This window comes from Varanus komodoensis, unplaced genomic scaffold (assembly GCF_004798865.1).
Source record: "Varanus komodoensis strain SLA01 unplaced genomic scaffold, ASM479886v1 scaffold62, whole genome shotgun sequence".
NCBI classification, from domain to species: Eukaryota; Metazoa; Chordata; class Lepidosauria; order Squamata; family Varanidae; genus Varanus; species Varanus komodoensis.
The window spans coordinates 2,344,257-2,360,278 of NW_025336248.1; the positions used below are offsets into that span (position 1 = coordinate 2,344,257).

The 16,022-nt window shown below is 44.8% G+C and overlaps 1 protein-coding gene across 1 annotated transcript in view; it reads right to left on the reverse strand.

The window, feature by feature from the left end:
- Positions 1–4,958: 4,958 nt before the first annotated feature.
- The window catches only part of LOC123033485 (deleted in malignant brain tumors 1 protein-like), a 39,797-nt gene continuing 28,733 nt past the window's right edge, over positions 4,959–16,022 (reverse strand). The window contains exons 8-13 of the mRNA XM_044450091.1: positions 13,879–14,193; positions 13,163–13,474; positions 11,732–12,061; positions 9,716–10,039; positions 9,495–9,620; positions 4,959–7,335 (exon numbers count right to left, since the gene is read on the reverse strand). Of these exons, the coding sequence (XP_044306026.1) occupies positions 7,172–7,335; positions 9,495–9,620; positions 9,716–10,039; positions 11,732–12,061; positions 13,163–13,474; positions 13,879–14,193 (1,571 nt within the window). The 3' untranslated portion in view covers positions 4,959–7,171. The remainder of the gene's footprint in view (positions 7,336–9,494; positions 9,621–9,715; positions 10,040–11,731; positions 12,062–13,162; positions 13,475–13,878; positions 14,194–16,022) is intronic.

The window sequence follows — 16,022 nt, forward strand, 5'->3', positions numbered from 1 at the left end:
CAGCTCAGCTCATGACATACCTACCATGTGCATGTCCAGTTATTGTAAAAAAAAGACTGATGAAATCAGCAGCTGGAATTTATTCATCCATCAGGAAATGTTTGCCAGAAGTAAAATGTCTTTTCATGAAAAGATGGAGAAAGTACTGGGAAAGCATGTTATCAGTTATATGTACAGTAACTGTTTTATACGTTGTTTTATATGATTGTAAACCAGGCAGACAGCCAGGTAGGACGGAATATTTATTTATTTAGAATATTTCTATGCCGCCCCATTCGCCGAAGCCTCGGGGCGGCTCACAAATATATCAATTAAAATATTATACAATAAAAATATAAAACAAGTTAACAATATAAAATAAGCCGCCCTGGCCGAAGAATAAAAAATAAATAGTATTAGTAGTTAAAATGACGTTTGAATAAAAAGGTCTTTGGCTGGCGCCGAAAAACAAATAAGGACGGCACCAGGCGGATCTCTCTGGGGAGCGCATTCCATAGATTGGGCGCCACTGCGGAGAAAGCCCTCCTCCGAGTATCTATCCTCCTAATTTCCTTCACGGAGGGTTCCGGGAGAAGGGCCTCTCCCGCAGATCTCAGGGGGCGGGCGGGCATATATGGACGTAAGTGTAAGCGCTCCTTCAGGGAATAGCAGTCTATAAATAAACACACACACACAGTCGGGACCCAATCTTGTAAAATTCCCTGAATGAATCAGGGTAATGGTATGATACGTGCCCAGGTACAATGCTAGAAAGATACTGGGGAGCCCTGACCACGTATTAGGCACCTTCAGGTGATACGGGAGAGCAGGACACCCACTTGCAACAGCCAGGCTTCTTGCCCCACCGCCCCGTGAATTGCAAGCTGACCTGCAGCTCTGCAAAACAGCCGCTCCCGCACGCTAGACCCCTTGAACTACAACTCCCGGCATGCCTGTGTTTTCGCCTTGTCGGCTGCTGCTTATGGGCGCTGAAGCGCAAAGCTTCTGGGTTGCGGGAAGGCGGTGTGCTAGCATTGCGCCGCCGCCAGAGAGCATAAGGCTTAGCAGCGCCTCCCCTTCCCACCCGTTTGGAAGGCGCCGAGCCTGCGGGAGAAGCGTGGCCGCCCGAGCTGAGCGACTCTAAGGGTTAAGGAGAGAGGGGGGAGGAGGTCCAGGAGGGAGGAATTGCCATTGCTCTGGCCCTTCCGTTCTCCTGCGCCCCAGCTCCGCTCCAGGGTTTAAGCCTAAATAAATATATAAATGGGGGATTTGAACGTCAAGGGGAGAGGATTTGCTCCTGCAAGGCTGGAGGTTCTGTGCGGTGCAGCTACAAAGCGGAGCTGTGAGTTGATGGGCTCATCATCTAGCATGGGCAAAGGCAGGCCAAGCCTTATTACAGCGCTGGACCATTCAGTGATGGTCCAGAGCATACTACTCTCTCTCAGCCTCTGCCCCACCGTCACCTCTGTCATTTGGGGGTATGAGAAAAAGCATCAGTATTTGCCCATATAAAAACTAACATAACGATTAGTTTAATGCTCAAGGAAAAGGTAGAAAACCCTCACTGGTATCTAAGAAAAACCTCAGAGACTATCTTGTTAGAACAGATCGATACACTTGACCACAGTGCAAAAAAGCCTAGTTAGTTTGCTTGTGGGATCAGAAACTACAAGGCAAAGCTGCCGTGCCTTAGTGGTACAAGCATGTGGTTTATACGCAGAAGGAACTCGGTTGCTGGCCTAATGATTTGTTTGGGAGGGCAGCTCATAATGCTTCAGATGTTTTGGCTTACAACTCCCATCAGCCCTAGCTAATGTAGTCAGTTTTGATGGATCATGGACCAATCATATACTGTCGTATACTGTAGACCAATCATATGAAAGTCCACATGTGTCCCCCCCCCCACCATACAAGGCATCTCTGTACCCACCCACTCTGTTGTCAAGTGTTTTCTTAACTTTATATTGCCTCAAAAGCTCTCCTGTGTGTTATCTCAGAATCTACCTTTCAGCACTGATGGAGCCAGTTACTTAGAATATACTTTTATACCTTATGGTGCTTCCATAATTCACACAATCCTCATTATGGAGACAAAGCCTTGACTCAATGGAATGCTCTCATATATGGCCAGAGTCAAAAACTCCTTAGAAGCACTTTTAGCCCTGAAGTTGCCCTCTTTGTTGTGGTTCCTCTGATGTTTGCTTAAGCTGGATGTACAGGTTATTCCACAGACATCCCACAAGAATAAAGTTACTCCTGTAGGGAATGCATTCCTAGAAAGAAAAAAGGCTCTCCGCCTCACAAAATGTTGGAGAAGAAAGAGTAATAGAGGATTCTAAGGCAGTTTGAATCCATTAGATTTTGGCTGAGGAAGCTGGGTGGAATGGTGGTGAAGTGAGGAGTCCCCAAAGGCTGAAAAGGGGCTAGTCACAACAAGCAGGGGTTATGATTAATGAGGAAATGTTGATTTGTTGTTTAATTGCCCCCCACCCCATAGCAGTGGTTGGAAATATCTAAATAAATCTTTGTAGAGAATGGTTACTTATGTGTACCTTTTGATATAAAATCAAACAGCAGTGCCCGGCTCCCCTTGCCCAGGAAGAACTAGAACCTTTCTACCAAGTTCTCTGTTCCTGGGAAAAGCAGTAGCACTGGAGGCTCCTTTATTTTATTTTTTTTCTTTCAGAAATGGAGGCTCACAGCCTGAGGAAGGTGGTTACTACATTGTTGCAGCACTAATTCCCTCTGGAATGCTTAGAAGTGCCTCTTGTTATCAGTTCCAGCTACTGGCTATCCAGCTTCCATTACTCACACTGAAACATTGTGGCCAGCTAGCTTACAAATCGATGAGAACAGCCCTGAAGAGATTATCCTGTTCTGATGGAATCATCTCTACTTGCATGTCAAAACCCATACCTGGGATCTATTAAGATTCATGTCTTATTTGTCTTGTCAATGCTCACCACTCATACCACTGTAACCTTGTGGAATATCCTCTCTGCTGTTAACTTACATTGCTCTGTTTATGCCTGCATTGTTTTTCACAATGTACCCATTCTTCCCTCATCATCAGCCTCACTACTGTGAGACTAACAACCTATAAAAGATTCTGTATATGCTCAGGGAACTTATAGTTAGTGGGCATAGTGACTACTATTGGTAGTGCTGTTGTAGTTTTGTCTCTGTCAAGGGGGTTCCAGGGTGAGCTTATCAATAAACTACTGAGATTTGAGTGTGGCATCACCCATGTAGATCTGAGTGTACATTCTCCTGTTCTGCTAATCTGGGATTTTCTGATGCAGTCCACAAGTTTTTTTTTTTTTTTTGACAACCCTAGTCTATAAATTTGAAATAGAATGCTTTTTGTTGAATGTGTCTATGCTAGGACATGACCACTAGCCTCATAGATATAAAAGGCCAAAGAAACAGCAAACCAAAAAGCCCTTTCTGAACAATACAACTCCAGCAGCCCTTACAAGCCTGGCCAGTGGCCACAACTTCTAACATTCCTGACCATTGACTAGTCCAAAACATCTGGAGGCCACTTTGTTGGGAAAGGCTCCACTAATTCAATTTTGAATGGACTAGACTAACCTGATGGCAGACAAGAGAAAAGTTTTCCTGCTGTTTGCAAGATGCCAGGTACAGAATCACTTAGAGCAAAGGATGTGGCTAAGTGTTTGCTAAACAGGTAGAGAAAATTGTTCATGGGGTTCTTATTGTACATGAATATATGGCGCTTTAAGTATATAAAGAGTGGTTCCAGGTAGACAGCTCCTAGCACTACCATTTCAAAGACATTGCACAGCTTTTCCTTTTCTCTTTAACAGTTTTTTTTTTTCAGAAAAAAAAGATGGAAGAAACAGTAGAAATATTCCACCAATGAGGCTGGGTTGCATAATAAAAACCTCATCTGGAAGCACCCAGTGTTTAAAACTGGTGCTTGCAGAGTGATGGTAATACTATGCTTGCTGTGAATTGCATTCTTCCCTGGCCTTCTAGATCACTGTATGGAGGAAGGAGCTGCTAGTAAGCACCGCACAGGATGGACTGGGGTGTGTAAGGAGATAGTGAAAGGATAATATTTTGAGGTGGGAGCTGGTTGTTGAAAGGAAAAGGAGAAGAGGTATGGAGCAGAAACAAATTAGTGAAATATCTTTGTAAGACATATAAGAACATATTAAGGGCCTGAACGACCAATGTTCTGTCTAGAGAGCTCTGCTTCTGACTATGGCCAAGATGCCCTACTTTATTTGAAGGTGTCTTCTGTTGGAAGGACTGTCCAATCCATGTCCAGTTTGAAGATAAGGAACCAGAAGCAGGGAGGGACCTTTAACTGGACTACAGAATGGGAAGGCACATCACCCAGGGCACCTAAGGAAGCCCACTTGGCCACCGTCTGCCCCACTATAGTATTGCATATTGTACATCTATCTAAATTATAGCTATCATTTCTGAATTACATGAGCATGTGCAAATGTGTGTCTTCTTGTGTGGTGACACATGGCTTTGGCAATATATAAATGGTCCACAGCTGATGGGCCATTTAAAGTCAATAGTCTTTAAATAATTGTTTGTTTTGTTGCCTCTTATTGCTGGGACAAGGCTGGGAAAGACTGCCAGCTTGGACCACCTGCATGGGTCATTTATGCTAAATGTCTCTTAAGTGCTAACCTTGCAGTACATTTGCTTTATGGTGTCCCATAATTTTAATTGTATGGGCCAGTGGATTAATTGCTCTGCTTAGCAGTCTTGTGGTTGCATGAAGTGGCCTTTTGGGTACCTTTCAGCTCTGTAATATTTTTTGATTTACTGTGAAGAAAACTAAAGCCTTGTCTCTGAAAAACTGTGTCCATTCCCATCCCTTAATTGTTTGGGAAGTTTTCAAATCCATGGACTTGCAGATTCCCATAGAACATTTTTCATGTTTCCCTTCACTTGGGTTTTCCATTGAGTTTAAGAAAAAAGCACACACATTAGAACATCCAAAGGAGAATATTTTAACACTGTTTTAACACTCTGATCCCATTTAAAGCAGAGAAAAAATGGCCAGCCTTTGGATGGAAATCCTATATACACACACACCTGGGATTAAATCCCACTGAACTCAATAGGACTCAATCCAAGCAGACATACATATGATTGCATTCCTAAAGCATGGATTGTTTCCAAGCATAGTCCTCCATTACACTAGAAAAAAACAACAAACATTTGAGATTTTTCCTACTCCAAAGTGTTAAGTTTTTATTTTTAAGTCTTTATTCTCCTTTTCCTTGTCAATTCTGAGACTTGCACATTTGGTAAATGCAGAAACAAAGCAGAAACTGGGACAAGTTGCAGGCTGTGCAATTTTTCAGCAATATATGTTAAGACAAAATCAACATGGAAATGGACCCCTGCTACATGTCAGCAACCACACCACTATCGGGAGGAGTGTGGCTCAGCAGCAAAGCACATTTTGCATGCAGGCCCCTGATGAGTCCCCGGCATCTGCAGGTAGAGCTAGGATGGACTTTTGCTTGCAACCTTGGAGAGCCGGTGCAAGTCAACATTGGGTGAAGCGGACCAGTGCTCTGACTCAGGAGAGATTTCCTATCGTCCCAGTTTATATCTCTGGATGCACATATATAAAACCAGACTTCCCAAGTATGACATCTTAAATAGGTAAACATGATTCATTGACTTAGTCAGATTTACCATTGCTTCACTTTAGCATGGTTTCTTTTCCTTAGCAAAAACCCTCCAAAAGGTCATTACTTTTTCTGTAGATGTTTTGGGTCAGCTTGAAGGACATTTGTGTGTTTTTCAAACTGATGGAATTAAGGCAACGTATTTTCAAAGTGGAACCACGTGTGAGGTTTTTTGCTTTATTTTTTCTTACTTCCTGGCAAATTCTGTTTCCTCCATTCCCCAACTTCTCCAAAAGGGAATTGCCCCTCATGCTGAAAGGGGTTTCCTACCTCTTATTTAAGCTTTAAATCTGCCTTGACTGACACGAGAGGCAAGCCAATCAACATGACAGCCTAGTTCTGAGAGATGTTCTCTTCATGATTGAGATGAATCAGGCCTTTGGTTTCCAATAAACCTCAGAGGAAGGATGTATGCCAAACATATGGTGAGAACAGTTCTACAGCAAGTTTATTGTTATAATCTGTACAGCTTTATCTGTAATAAGGGCATGCAATATGGCTACTCCTCTTAAGTACAGCTGGAAGACTGAGTCTGACTGAAACAGACCCAGGTTCTCCAAGGGGAACTGAGTTTGCTCCTTTTATTTTTTCCCATTAAGGATGCAGTCCAATTAGGAAGTAAGAAATTGACATCAAGGGGATTTTCTTTTGAGTAGACCTGCAATGAATAATGTGCAAGACTGCTGTTTCTTCAGCCTAGCTAACATCAGTGTTCAATCAACAGGCAAACAGAAACTCTAACTCATCTGGATTAGCATATGCAATTAAATCATTTTCTTTGTTTCTTTGTTAGGCTAATAACCAGACAAGTAAGGATAAGAATCAGCCAAGATAATATAGAGGATGGAGCTATAAAGACTGGATCTTGTCCAAACCAAAAGCTCAACAGAGTCAGACCTGCTTAGTACTTGGATTGTGTTGGTGGTGGGGACTGGGTGATGGTCAGGTGTATGATGGAGAAGAGGTATAGTGCAGGGACTTCATGCGGAAACTGTACCAATTCCTTTTCCATGTTTGAAGGTGCCTGACTCCCATCAGGATTTTCTGGGGGAAAAGTCTTACAAGCAAGCTACAAATGCAGCAGGAGGCATGCTTTCTGGGTCTTACTGTTTAGCATCTGACAAACATGCTCTGTATGGGTTACAGCAGAACTTAGATCAATGGTTGTTTTATGTAATGGCCAGTAGGGAAAGCAAGGGTTTTGAAACAACTTTCCAAAGTCTTAAAAGTTTTGGCACTGTGGATATTTTCAGGGATTTCCAGTTTGTCTTCTATCCATGCTTAAGGGGTTCCCATTTCCTTTTGGTATTCTCAGGCTGGTGATACCTGCATGCTTCCAGAGATTCCAGCAAAACACACACAAGTCTCTGCAAATTCACTCTATCAGTGCAAGAGCTGGTGACATAGATATGGCCTCCTTCAGTGAATGGATGGAAGATGCCTCTCTCCTGGTAGATGTTCATCTCTCATCTGCATCCAAGCCATTGCCCCCTCCCAGTCTCTCAATTAGTGTTGTCTGTGGAAGCGTCAGAGGTGTCTTTCACCAAACAGACGGTGTCATCTTCAGGGTTTGCTGTGGGTGCAACTTGCTCTCTTCCTCGGGAGTACATCTCTCGAATGCCATTAACCATATCGGATCCCACTGTGATATTCTCCATAAATACTTCTGCAAGGGGAAAAGAGTGAATGAACAGACTGAGCCCCCGAATGATCTCAAAATGCCGCCATTCCACTGTAGACCAGCTTCCCCTCCTTTCTGCTGGAACCTTCCTGCTACCTCCCACTTAATAGCACTTATCCTTAAAGATGGTCTGCCTGTCCAGATTTCAAAAAATGCACACTTTAATCATGTAGTAAGTGGAACCAGCAACAAAAATAACCTACTCTCTTCTCACCTTCTAGACATAGTGTATCTCCTGCCCTCTATTTATCTTTTCCAGGTGTCATTCAACATATTTGAAATATTTTTGTGGGGTTACTTCGGCAAGCATCAGGGTTGCCCTGAGCATTCATCTTTGTTTCTCAGAAACCCTGTTTTTGTACCATTTCTGACAGCAAACATTCACTGGAGTTTCCCAGTGATGGCAGGACTTAAAGTCAAGCATGGTCAGGCTAGCCTTTAATTGGATGTAGCTAGAACCTGATGGGTAGTTCCTGCCATGGTTCTGTTGGACCTGCCTGCTGCTGCAAGACCGGAGAGATACTGGAGGGCACTTTAACTCCTGGACAAGCGGGCAGGTCCCAACAAGTTAGGGAATCACCTCCTGTCTCTTCCTGTTGACGCTGGTGATTACACATTTGGAATCCACTGTGTGTGTGATCCTGCAGAGGCCAAGGATCTAGGTAGCTCTTTTGCCAGTTCAGGTTTGAAATACAACAGGGAAGTGTTTCACTATGTCCCTTTGAACTGATGACTATTCTTGCTTTCTTTAAAAGATCTGCATTAGTGCCAGCTTGTTTCCAAGCGCATTTCAAAGTGCATACTTTGAGCTTTAAACCCCCAAATGCTTGGGCCTGAAGGTGTTCTGTTGGAGCCCTTGCTTCCAGTGCCTTGGTTTCTGATTATTCTTTTCTTACCTGTTTGTACTACTGCAACATTTTTGTGCAATAAATAGTTGCATGCCTTTTGTTGGCTCTAGTTGAGGGGGCTGCTCTGTGAATTTTGGTGGTAGTTTAGTCTGGACACTGTGGTGCTCTCCAGAGATATCACCAATTTGATTGTGTTAAGTGTTGGGAAAATTTGAGTAAATCCTGTCTGAAAAGCATTACTCATGTGTGCCTTTGCATTGTGGGATCAAATCCTGTCTTCCTTCTCAAAACCAAGCTGTCACTGTTTAAAATGGCATTTCCCTGCTCCTTTCTCTCACCTTTAGCTGTAGGCTACAGCAGACAGGCCATTTTAGCCCAAATATCCATTGTAAATAGTCATTGTTGGAATTCAGTTTACAATAATCTTTTGATAGCCCAAAGGGCTTCATGTGCCCTGATCATGCAGAATGTTTAGATAGGGGTCTGAGCTTATCATGAATAGTTTCTAGTAGCTTGAATTTGCATGTCTGAGCAGACCTGGAGATGGGTTCAAGTTACTCAACTAAAGTGTCAATACAGACAATTATAAATATTGTAATTCATTGTTACAGTGTGATTGACATTTCTTTATCTGTTCTGTATGTGGTGACCTCAGAATCTTATTGTAATCTGCATTCTGTCATCAATTGCCCTGTACCTGTGTACCTATAAATGCCCTGTAGTGGTATTGAAGCTTTGCAGCAGAGTTCATCTCTGCCTGCCCAGTAATGCAGCCTGTATTATCATGAGTCAACCACGGGAACCTGGGATAGACAATAAAGACATGGAGGTTCATAACGATTGATCTTTCCTACAACCCCAAGTTTTATTCCCTCTTCTCAAATTGAGATTCCAGGATTCTGACATAAGCAGCATTGTTTACAAAAGAAGAACAAGGTGGAGGTTGTGTGGTTGCATGCATAATCCAGTTAATTATTTTTATAGAAAGAAACTGGTTATGATGGTTGAAGAAAGGTGGGAAAATGGCTTAAATTTTGGAAGCTGCAGAGCTCTTGATCCAATAACAACTTACATAGCATTTCAGAACACTGCAATAACAATAGCATCTGTGCTAGTGCTAATTTTTCTGCTAAAAACCCAAACCAAATAACCTGAAGAAGGCGATCTAATTAGGACAGGAAACAGTTATTAGGGGAGGACTGTGCAAACTGCTCTGCAAATATTTGGTGGTGCAGTCAGATTCAAAGATATCCAATTCAGTGATCAAGGCTGGAAACTGTGTTGGCACAACCTTACCTCTTCTACAACGGAAAGGATTCACTGAAATTTTCATTTTCTTCCATCGCAGGTACAAGAAGACCCCACCAATAATCAAGGCAATCGCTAAGAGACTCAAAACCACAGCAGTAGTTTTACCTGAGCCTGTGAAGTCAGAAGAGGACAGTAGTTGAAAGGGAGAACTTTTGTTCAGCTTGCTTCTCTACACATAAGTGATCATGACGAAGTCATGTTAGTACCTGGCTTTCCCTCGCACACTGCTCCTGCATAGGTGCCGCAGATGCACTTATTGGGGCCTGCTGGGGAGGCCTGGCATTCACTTAAAGATGCTTCTGATCCAGTGCATTTCATTTCTTCCAGAAAGGCCGGGCCTGAACTCAAGCCATATTGGTTGCCCTTTTGGGCGGACAGTGCTGAACCACAGCCCAGTTGCCGACATACTACTGTGGCCTCTTTAAGGCTCCACCCAGAGTCACCAACAGAGGACCAGGTGTTGTTATTCTTCAACTCCACCCGGCCGGCACAGGAATGGGGTCCATTGGCCAGCCGCACATCCATATGACCTGCAGAACAAAGGCAGACAGTCACATGCTATTCCTTGGTGATGTGATGGACCTTCTCAGCGTTGGCATCTTGACAGTGCAATGGGCTCCCAAAGGAAGCTCTTCTGGTTTTTCTTTTCATGTCTTCTCAGCACCAGCCAAAGTGTTTAGAATTTTCCTGAAGGCAACAAGTGTCTCTCCCCACAAAGAGAAGCCCCTTAGTTCTGTAGCATTCCTTAGTTATACAGCCATCAGATATGCCCCAGTTAACAAATACCTGCTTGCTCTGATGTTGATTTACAAAAGGCACACACTCCCTCTTATGTCAAAACACAGTGTGAGATGCAACAGACACAGACCATATCCTGGGTTATCCTAACCAGGTGTGATTCACTACCTCCTGAGTCTTCTAAAAAATGTGTACTAATTGCCATTCTCAGCATATGCATTTACTTACCCACCAGGCCTAGACAACTGGAAATATTCAAAGCTTGAACATCTACTTCTTACATTCCTCCTGACATACTTTGGTGCTTTTTCAACACAACCTCACTTTTTCTCAGTCTGCCATCTTTTTGCTGCTGCATTTTAAAATATCCTTTTATTTCAGAATGTATATTGTACATGTCTTTCTTTTGTTTTATACTTGATAGCTGTTCTTGCATTTCTTTAGTAACACAGCTCCAAAGGCTCTTTGTTAAGGTAAGTAAGACATATTTAACAATGACAGGTCCTAAAAGCAGGAGCATTCTTTGGCTGATCCAGGAGTCTCTCTTGCCAAATAGGTCACCAGAGTAGCTTCAAACATCCTAGTGTTCAGATTCATGCAGTGTGACAGCTTCTGCTGCAATTGTTTAATTACTGATTTGTTCATTTATAACTCCTGATTATCCAAAGAATATGCAAAATATATTGCACAACAATATACACACTGGTGTGGTGAGAGTGTTGAACTGGGGACCTAGGAGAGCTGGGTTCCAGTTTCCATTCTGCCATGAATGGGAACTAGACCTTTGGGCCAGTCACTCACTGTCAGACTAACCTACCTCACAGGGGTGCTGCTTTGAGGATACAGTGGAGGAATGTAAGCTGCCATGGGTTTCTCTCATGCAGAAAAAGGCAGGATATAACTCTTGGATATATACCTCATGGATCTTTGCCAAGAGGACTCTGCTTTTTACAATGGCTAGCTAAAAAGAGTTGACTCAGTCTACATTTTCTAATTTTGAAATTTATAAAATTTATAAACTGGATGTGCTACTGATGGGTCATTTGTTACTTTGAGTAAAACAAAGACAATCTTTTTAAATCAAAATGAATAAATTGAAGTACACAAGGCAATCTTTCACAACCATATCCACTTGGGGCTCATTTAGCATGCAAGCAGGCAGATGCAAATAAATTTCTGCTGGATCTTATATGAGTAGCTGTAGTATTCTGCAGAACTACTGCAAGCCATGCGATGCAGTGGGGGAAAGGTGGGTTGGAACAAGCATTTCTTTACTTTTCCCACACTGGATTCCAGATGTGTTTACAAAGGTAGATCAGGAGCCTGGGGCAGGGGATTTTGAGCAGAGAAACAGCCAATGGTGAAGCAACTAAGCATCCTTCCCTGTGTCCGGTTCCTTTTACTGATTTTATTGCATTTCAAAGCTGAGGCTTTGCTAGAAACGTTTGGCTCTAGCAAATAGCTCCCCTTCCCCACTATGTTACCTGAACATATCACCCCAGCATCCTCTGAGTGGTCACAGTCATGCTCTCCAATGGTACGTCCCCTGCAATCTTTGAGGGAGGTTTCGGTCCCTGTGCAATTCACGTCATCCAGAAAGATGGATCCACCGCCCCGTCCAAAATGTGCTCCATGTGGGGCTTCCAAAGCAAAGCCACAGTTCAGCTGCTTGCATACCACACTGGCATCTGGAAGGCCCCAACCGTCATCACACACAGTTCCCCACTGCTGCTGGTGGAAAACTTCAACTCTCCCGGCACAGGAGTGTGGACCACCTTCCAGTCGGACATTAGCCACGTTCAGTGTGGACGCTTCTGCAGAAAGCCCAGGATGAAGAGGATTTAGTACATGTCAGAAGGACTTCCCATCCACTCTAGAGAAGGAAGAAGCACTCTAAGAGCTTACCAGCAGCAGCTTCAGCATGAAACCCTTGCAGTTTCATGGGCTGAGCCCTTGATGCAGGATCTTGCTGAACCAAGTGCAAATAAAATAAACAGGCATGAGGAAAGCACAGTGGTGCCAAGTACTAATTAGTATGACACTAAGGTGCTTTCTGTGGATCTAGCAAGCTCAGGTCTTAGGCAGCTGAAGTGCCACTAGGCTGTTTTTAAAAAGCTCAATGAATGAAGAATGGCAAACCTTGAAGTCAGGTTTCAGAGCAGGTAGGGGAAAGACTGGGCTGCTGATCTTGCTTCCTTAGGCAAATCTAATTGTTTCCCACCCCAGTTCTTATATTTTCTTTAGCTGGTGGGAACACTGCCCCCATTTTAATTTCTTTTCCTGTCATTTTCTTTCTTTCCCTTCTAACATGTAACTATGGCTTGACTGAACAGCTGGTGGGCATCAGAAGACCAGCAATTGTAGCCACTAAAATGCAAGGAATATAATCCACCTGAAAAGCTTTTAAGTTATGTACACCTTGCCAAAAGGGCAGGTGGTAGTTCTCTGCCAAAAATATTTACACTACTATGGCATAGCCAGTGCTGATTTTCTCTTTGTGGCTAGACCTTGTCCGATAGACCAGCCTTAAAACTGGACATGAGTGAGTCTGACTTTACTGAACTGGGTGACTTTTGGCTAGGCACTGATTCTTAGTGTAACCTACCTCTTATGGTTGTTGTGAACATATATGGAGCAGAGGGTCATGTATACCACCTTAGGCAGGTGGAGGAAAAGACAGGATATAAATGTAAATAAAAAAATAAAATCCAGATTATCTGATCTAGAGACACTATCTGTCACCTTCAGAACTTGGTGAGATGGTGAGAGAAGCTGGATGCAACATGGTTGTGCAGGGTGTCAGGAAGAGGACGGCCTGTTCTCTACTTTTCCATCATGACTGATGTAGAAGCATAGGCTTAGGTACATTATTCCCCATTCCTATTTTGCAAGGACCAAGGCCAATTGGAGATTACCTGAACAAACTACTCCTGCATCCTGCCCATGATTACAGCTGTTTCTCTGGTTGTTTGCTCTGCACTCTTGGATGGAATCTTCTGTGCCTTTGCAGTCCATGTCATCCAACCAGATGGAACCTGATCCCTGTCCAAAATGAGCTCCTCGTGGGGCTAAGGTTGCTCTTCCACAGCCCAGTTGCTTACACACAATTTCAGCATCCTTTAAGTCCCAGTTGGTGTCACAGATAGTCCCCCACTCATCACTGTGGGCTGTCCGGATCTCCACTCTCCCACTGCAATGATTAGAACCATTGACCAGCCTGAGATCATCTGGGAAAAAGCAGTAAAGTGAATGACCAAAAGATTAATTTTGCAGAGAGCAAACCCAAACGCTTATGAAAATGTAATGATCTGGATGAATCCTTTCCAGTGAGTTCAGGAAGCTGCCATTCCTTGCTCCTGTAGCCTTTGCTCCACTAGCAGTTGCTCTACTCTGCCTAATGGTAGAGCTGGCCTTGCTGAATCAGACCAAATACATTATCTAGCACAGCACCCTGCTTCCTGCAGTGGCCAAACAGATGCTATAAGAAGTCCACAAGTAGGATGTGTAGGCATTTAGGCCCTTCTGCTCTTGTCACCCACTTCTGAGGGTTGTTGATGGAACCAGGCCTAATGCAGTTGCCTTTCCATCACCACCTCCTTCTAACAGAGGTTTTTGCACCAAAGCAACTTACCTGAACACACAACACCAGCATCTTCTCCATGGTTACAGTCATTGCTTCCCCAAGGCTTGGCCTTGCAAACACCAAGGGACAATTCTGTTCCTGTACATTCCACATCATCCAACCAGATGGGATCAGACCCTCTCCCAAACCGAGCTCCTCGTGGGGCAGATAAGGCATTTCCACAGTTCAGGTACCTGCACACAACTATGGCATCATTTATGTCCCAGTTGTCATCGCACACAGTTCCATATTGCTGGAGATGAAACACCTCCACTCTCCCAGAACACCGATGTGTGCCATTGACCAGTCTCAGCTCCACTGGGTCTGAAATGGAAGGAGATACAGAAATGCTACAAGGCTGTGCACATTTCAAGAAGAATCCCAAGGAAGATAAGTAGAATTTCTATTTTCTTTATGATGATTTTGGTTGTTTCATTTCATTTTCCTGATTAACATGTCCACGTAGAAAAAGGAGGGACAGATGGCTGACACCTGTCCCTCTTTCTGGTTCTTCCCCCAGCCAGAGGGTGCCAGGTAGCCTTGTCAACCACCCCTCAGGCCTGACGGTGCTGCTGCTCAATGCCAGGTCGGTCAATAATAAATCTTCCCTCATCCATGACTTGATTGTGGAGGAGGGGGCTGACCTGGCTTGCATAACGGAGAACTGGGCTGGAGAGGGGGGGATGTTGCCCTCTCTCAACTGTGCCCGCCTGGGTATCTGGTTCAGCACTGTTCACACCCAGAGGGGAGGGGAGGGGGGGTCGCTTTGGTTTACCGAGCCTCCATCTCTCTCACGGGACTTCCGGTCTCTTCAAGGCCAGGGCTGGAGTGCCTCTACTTGGTGTTGGGTGAACGAGACAGATTGGGGATTCTGTTGGTGTACCATGCACCCTTCTGCCCAACAGTCTCCCTATCTGAGCTGACAGAGACCGTCTCGGACCTGGTGTTGAGGACCCCCAGGATGCTGGTCCTGGGGGACTTCAAGCTCCATGCTGAGTCTGGTCTGACTGGGGCGGCTCAGGACTTCATGGCCTCCATGACGGCCATGGGGCTGTCTCAACATGTCTCCGGCCCGACCCATGAACGTGGACACACTCTGGACCTGGTTTTCTTGACAGGGCAGGAAGAGGGTGACCTGAGGGTGAGAAATTTATGTTTGACTCCCCTATCATGGTCAGATCACTTCCTGGTGAGGTTTGTGCTCAAGAGCGACCTCTCCCTCTGTAAGGGTGCGGATCCAATTGTGTAGGTCTGCCCCCGGAGCCGGATGGATCCGGATGGATTCCTGAAAGCCCTGGGGGAGTTTCCGGCTGACAAGATTGGTGCTCCTGTCGAGGCTCTGGTTGAACTGTGGAACAGGGAGATGACCAAGGCTGTGGACACGATCGCTCTTAACTGTCCTCTCCCACCGGGCAGAGCCTGCTCTTCCCCTCGGTATACACCTGAATTGTGGGCGATGAAGCAGGTTGGGAGACGGCTAGAGCGTAGGTGGAGGAAATCACGGGATGAATCTGACCAAACACACTTGAGAGCCCACTATCGGGCCTATGCTGTGGCAGTGAAGGCGGCGAAAAAGAAGTTTTTTTCCGCTTCCATTGCCTCCTCACAATGCCGTCTGGCAGAACTTTTTCGAGTGGTGCAAGGCCTGGTTCGCCCGAGTCCTAAGGAAGATCCGGTTCCACCCTCAAAGGCCCGCTGTGATGACTTTGCCAGGCATTTCAGGGAGAAAATCATTCAGATTCGTCACGAGCTGGACTCCACTAATGAATCAGAGATTTCTGGGGAGATGCCAATGCTGCCGTCTGGTCCAGAATTATTGGATGAATTTCAGTTATTGTGGCCCGATGATGTGGACAAGGTGCTTGGACGAGTACGTCCCACCACTTGCCTATTGGACCCTTCCCCGTCTTGGTTAATAAATAATTCCAAGCACGGGATTGGGACCTGGATCTTGGAAGTGGTTAACGTTTCTCTGAGGGAGGGTCGGGTGCCTGCCCCTTTAAAGGAGGCGGTAGTCCGACCGGTCCTGAAGAAGGCGTCACTGGATCCAGAGATGGCCACTAACTATAGACCAGTGGCCAACATCCCGTTTCTGGGCAAGGTGTTGGAGCGGGTGGTGGCGGGATAACTCCAAGCACTCTTGGATGAAACTG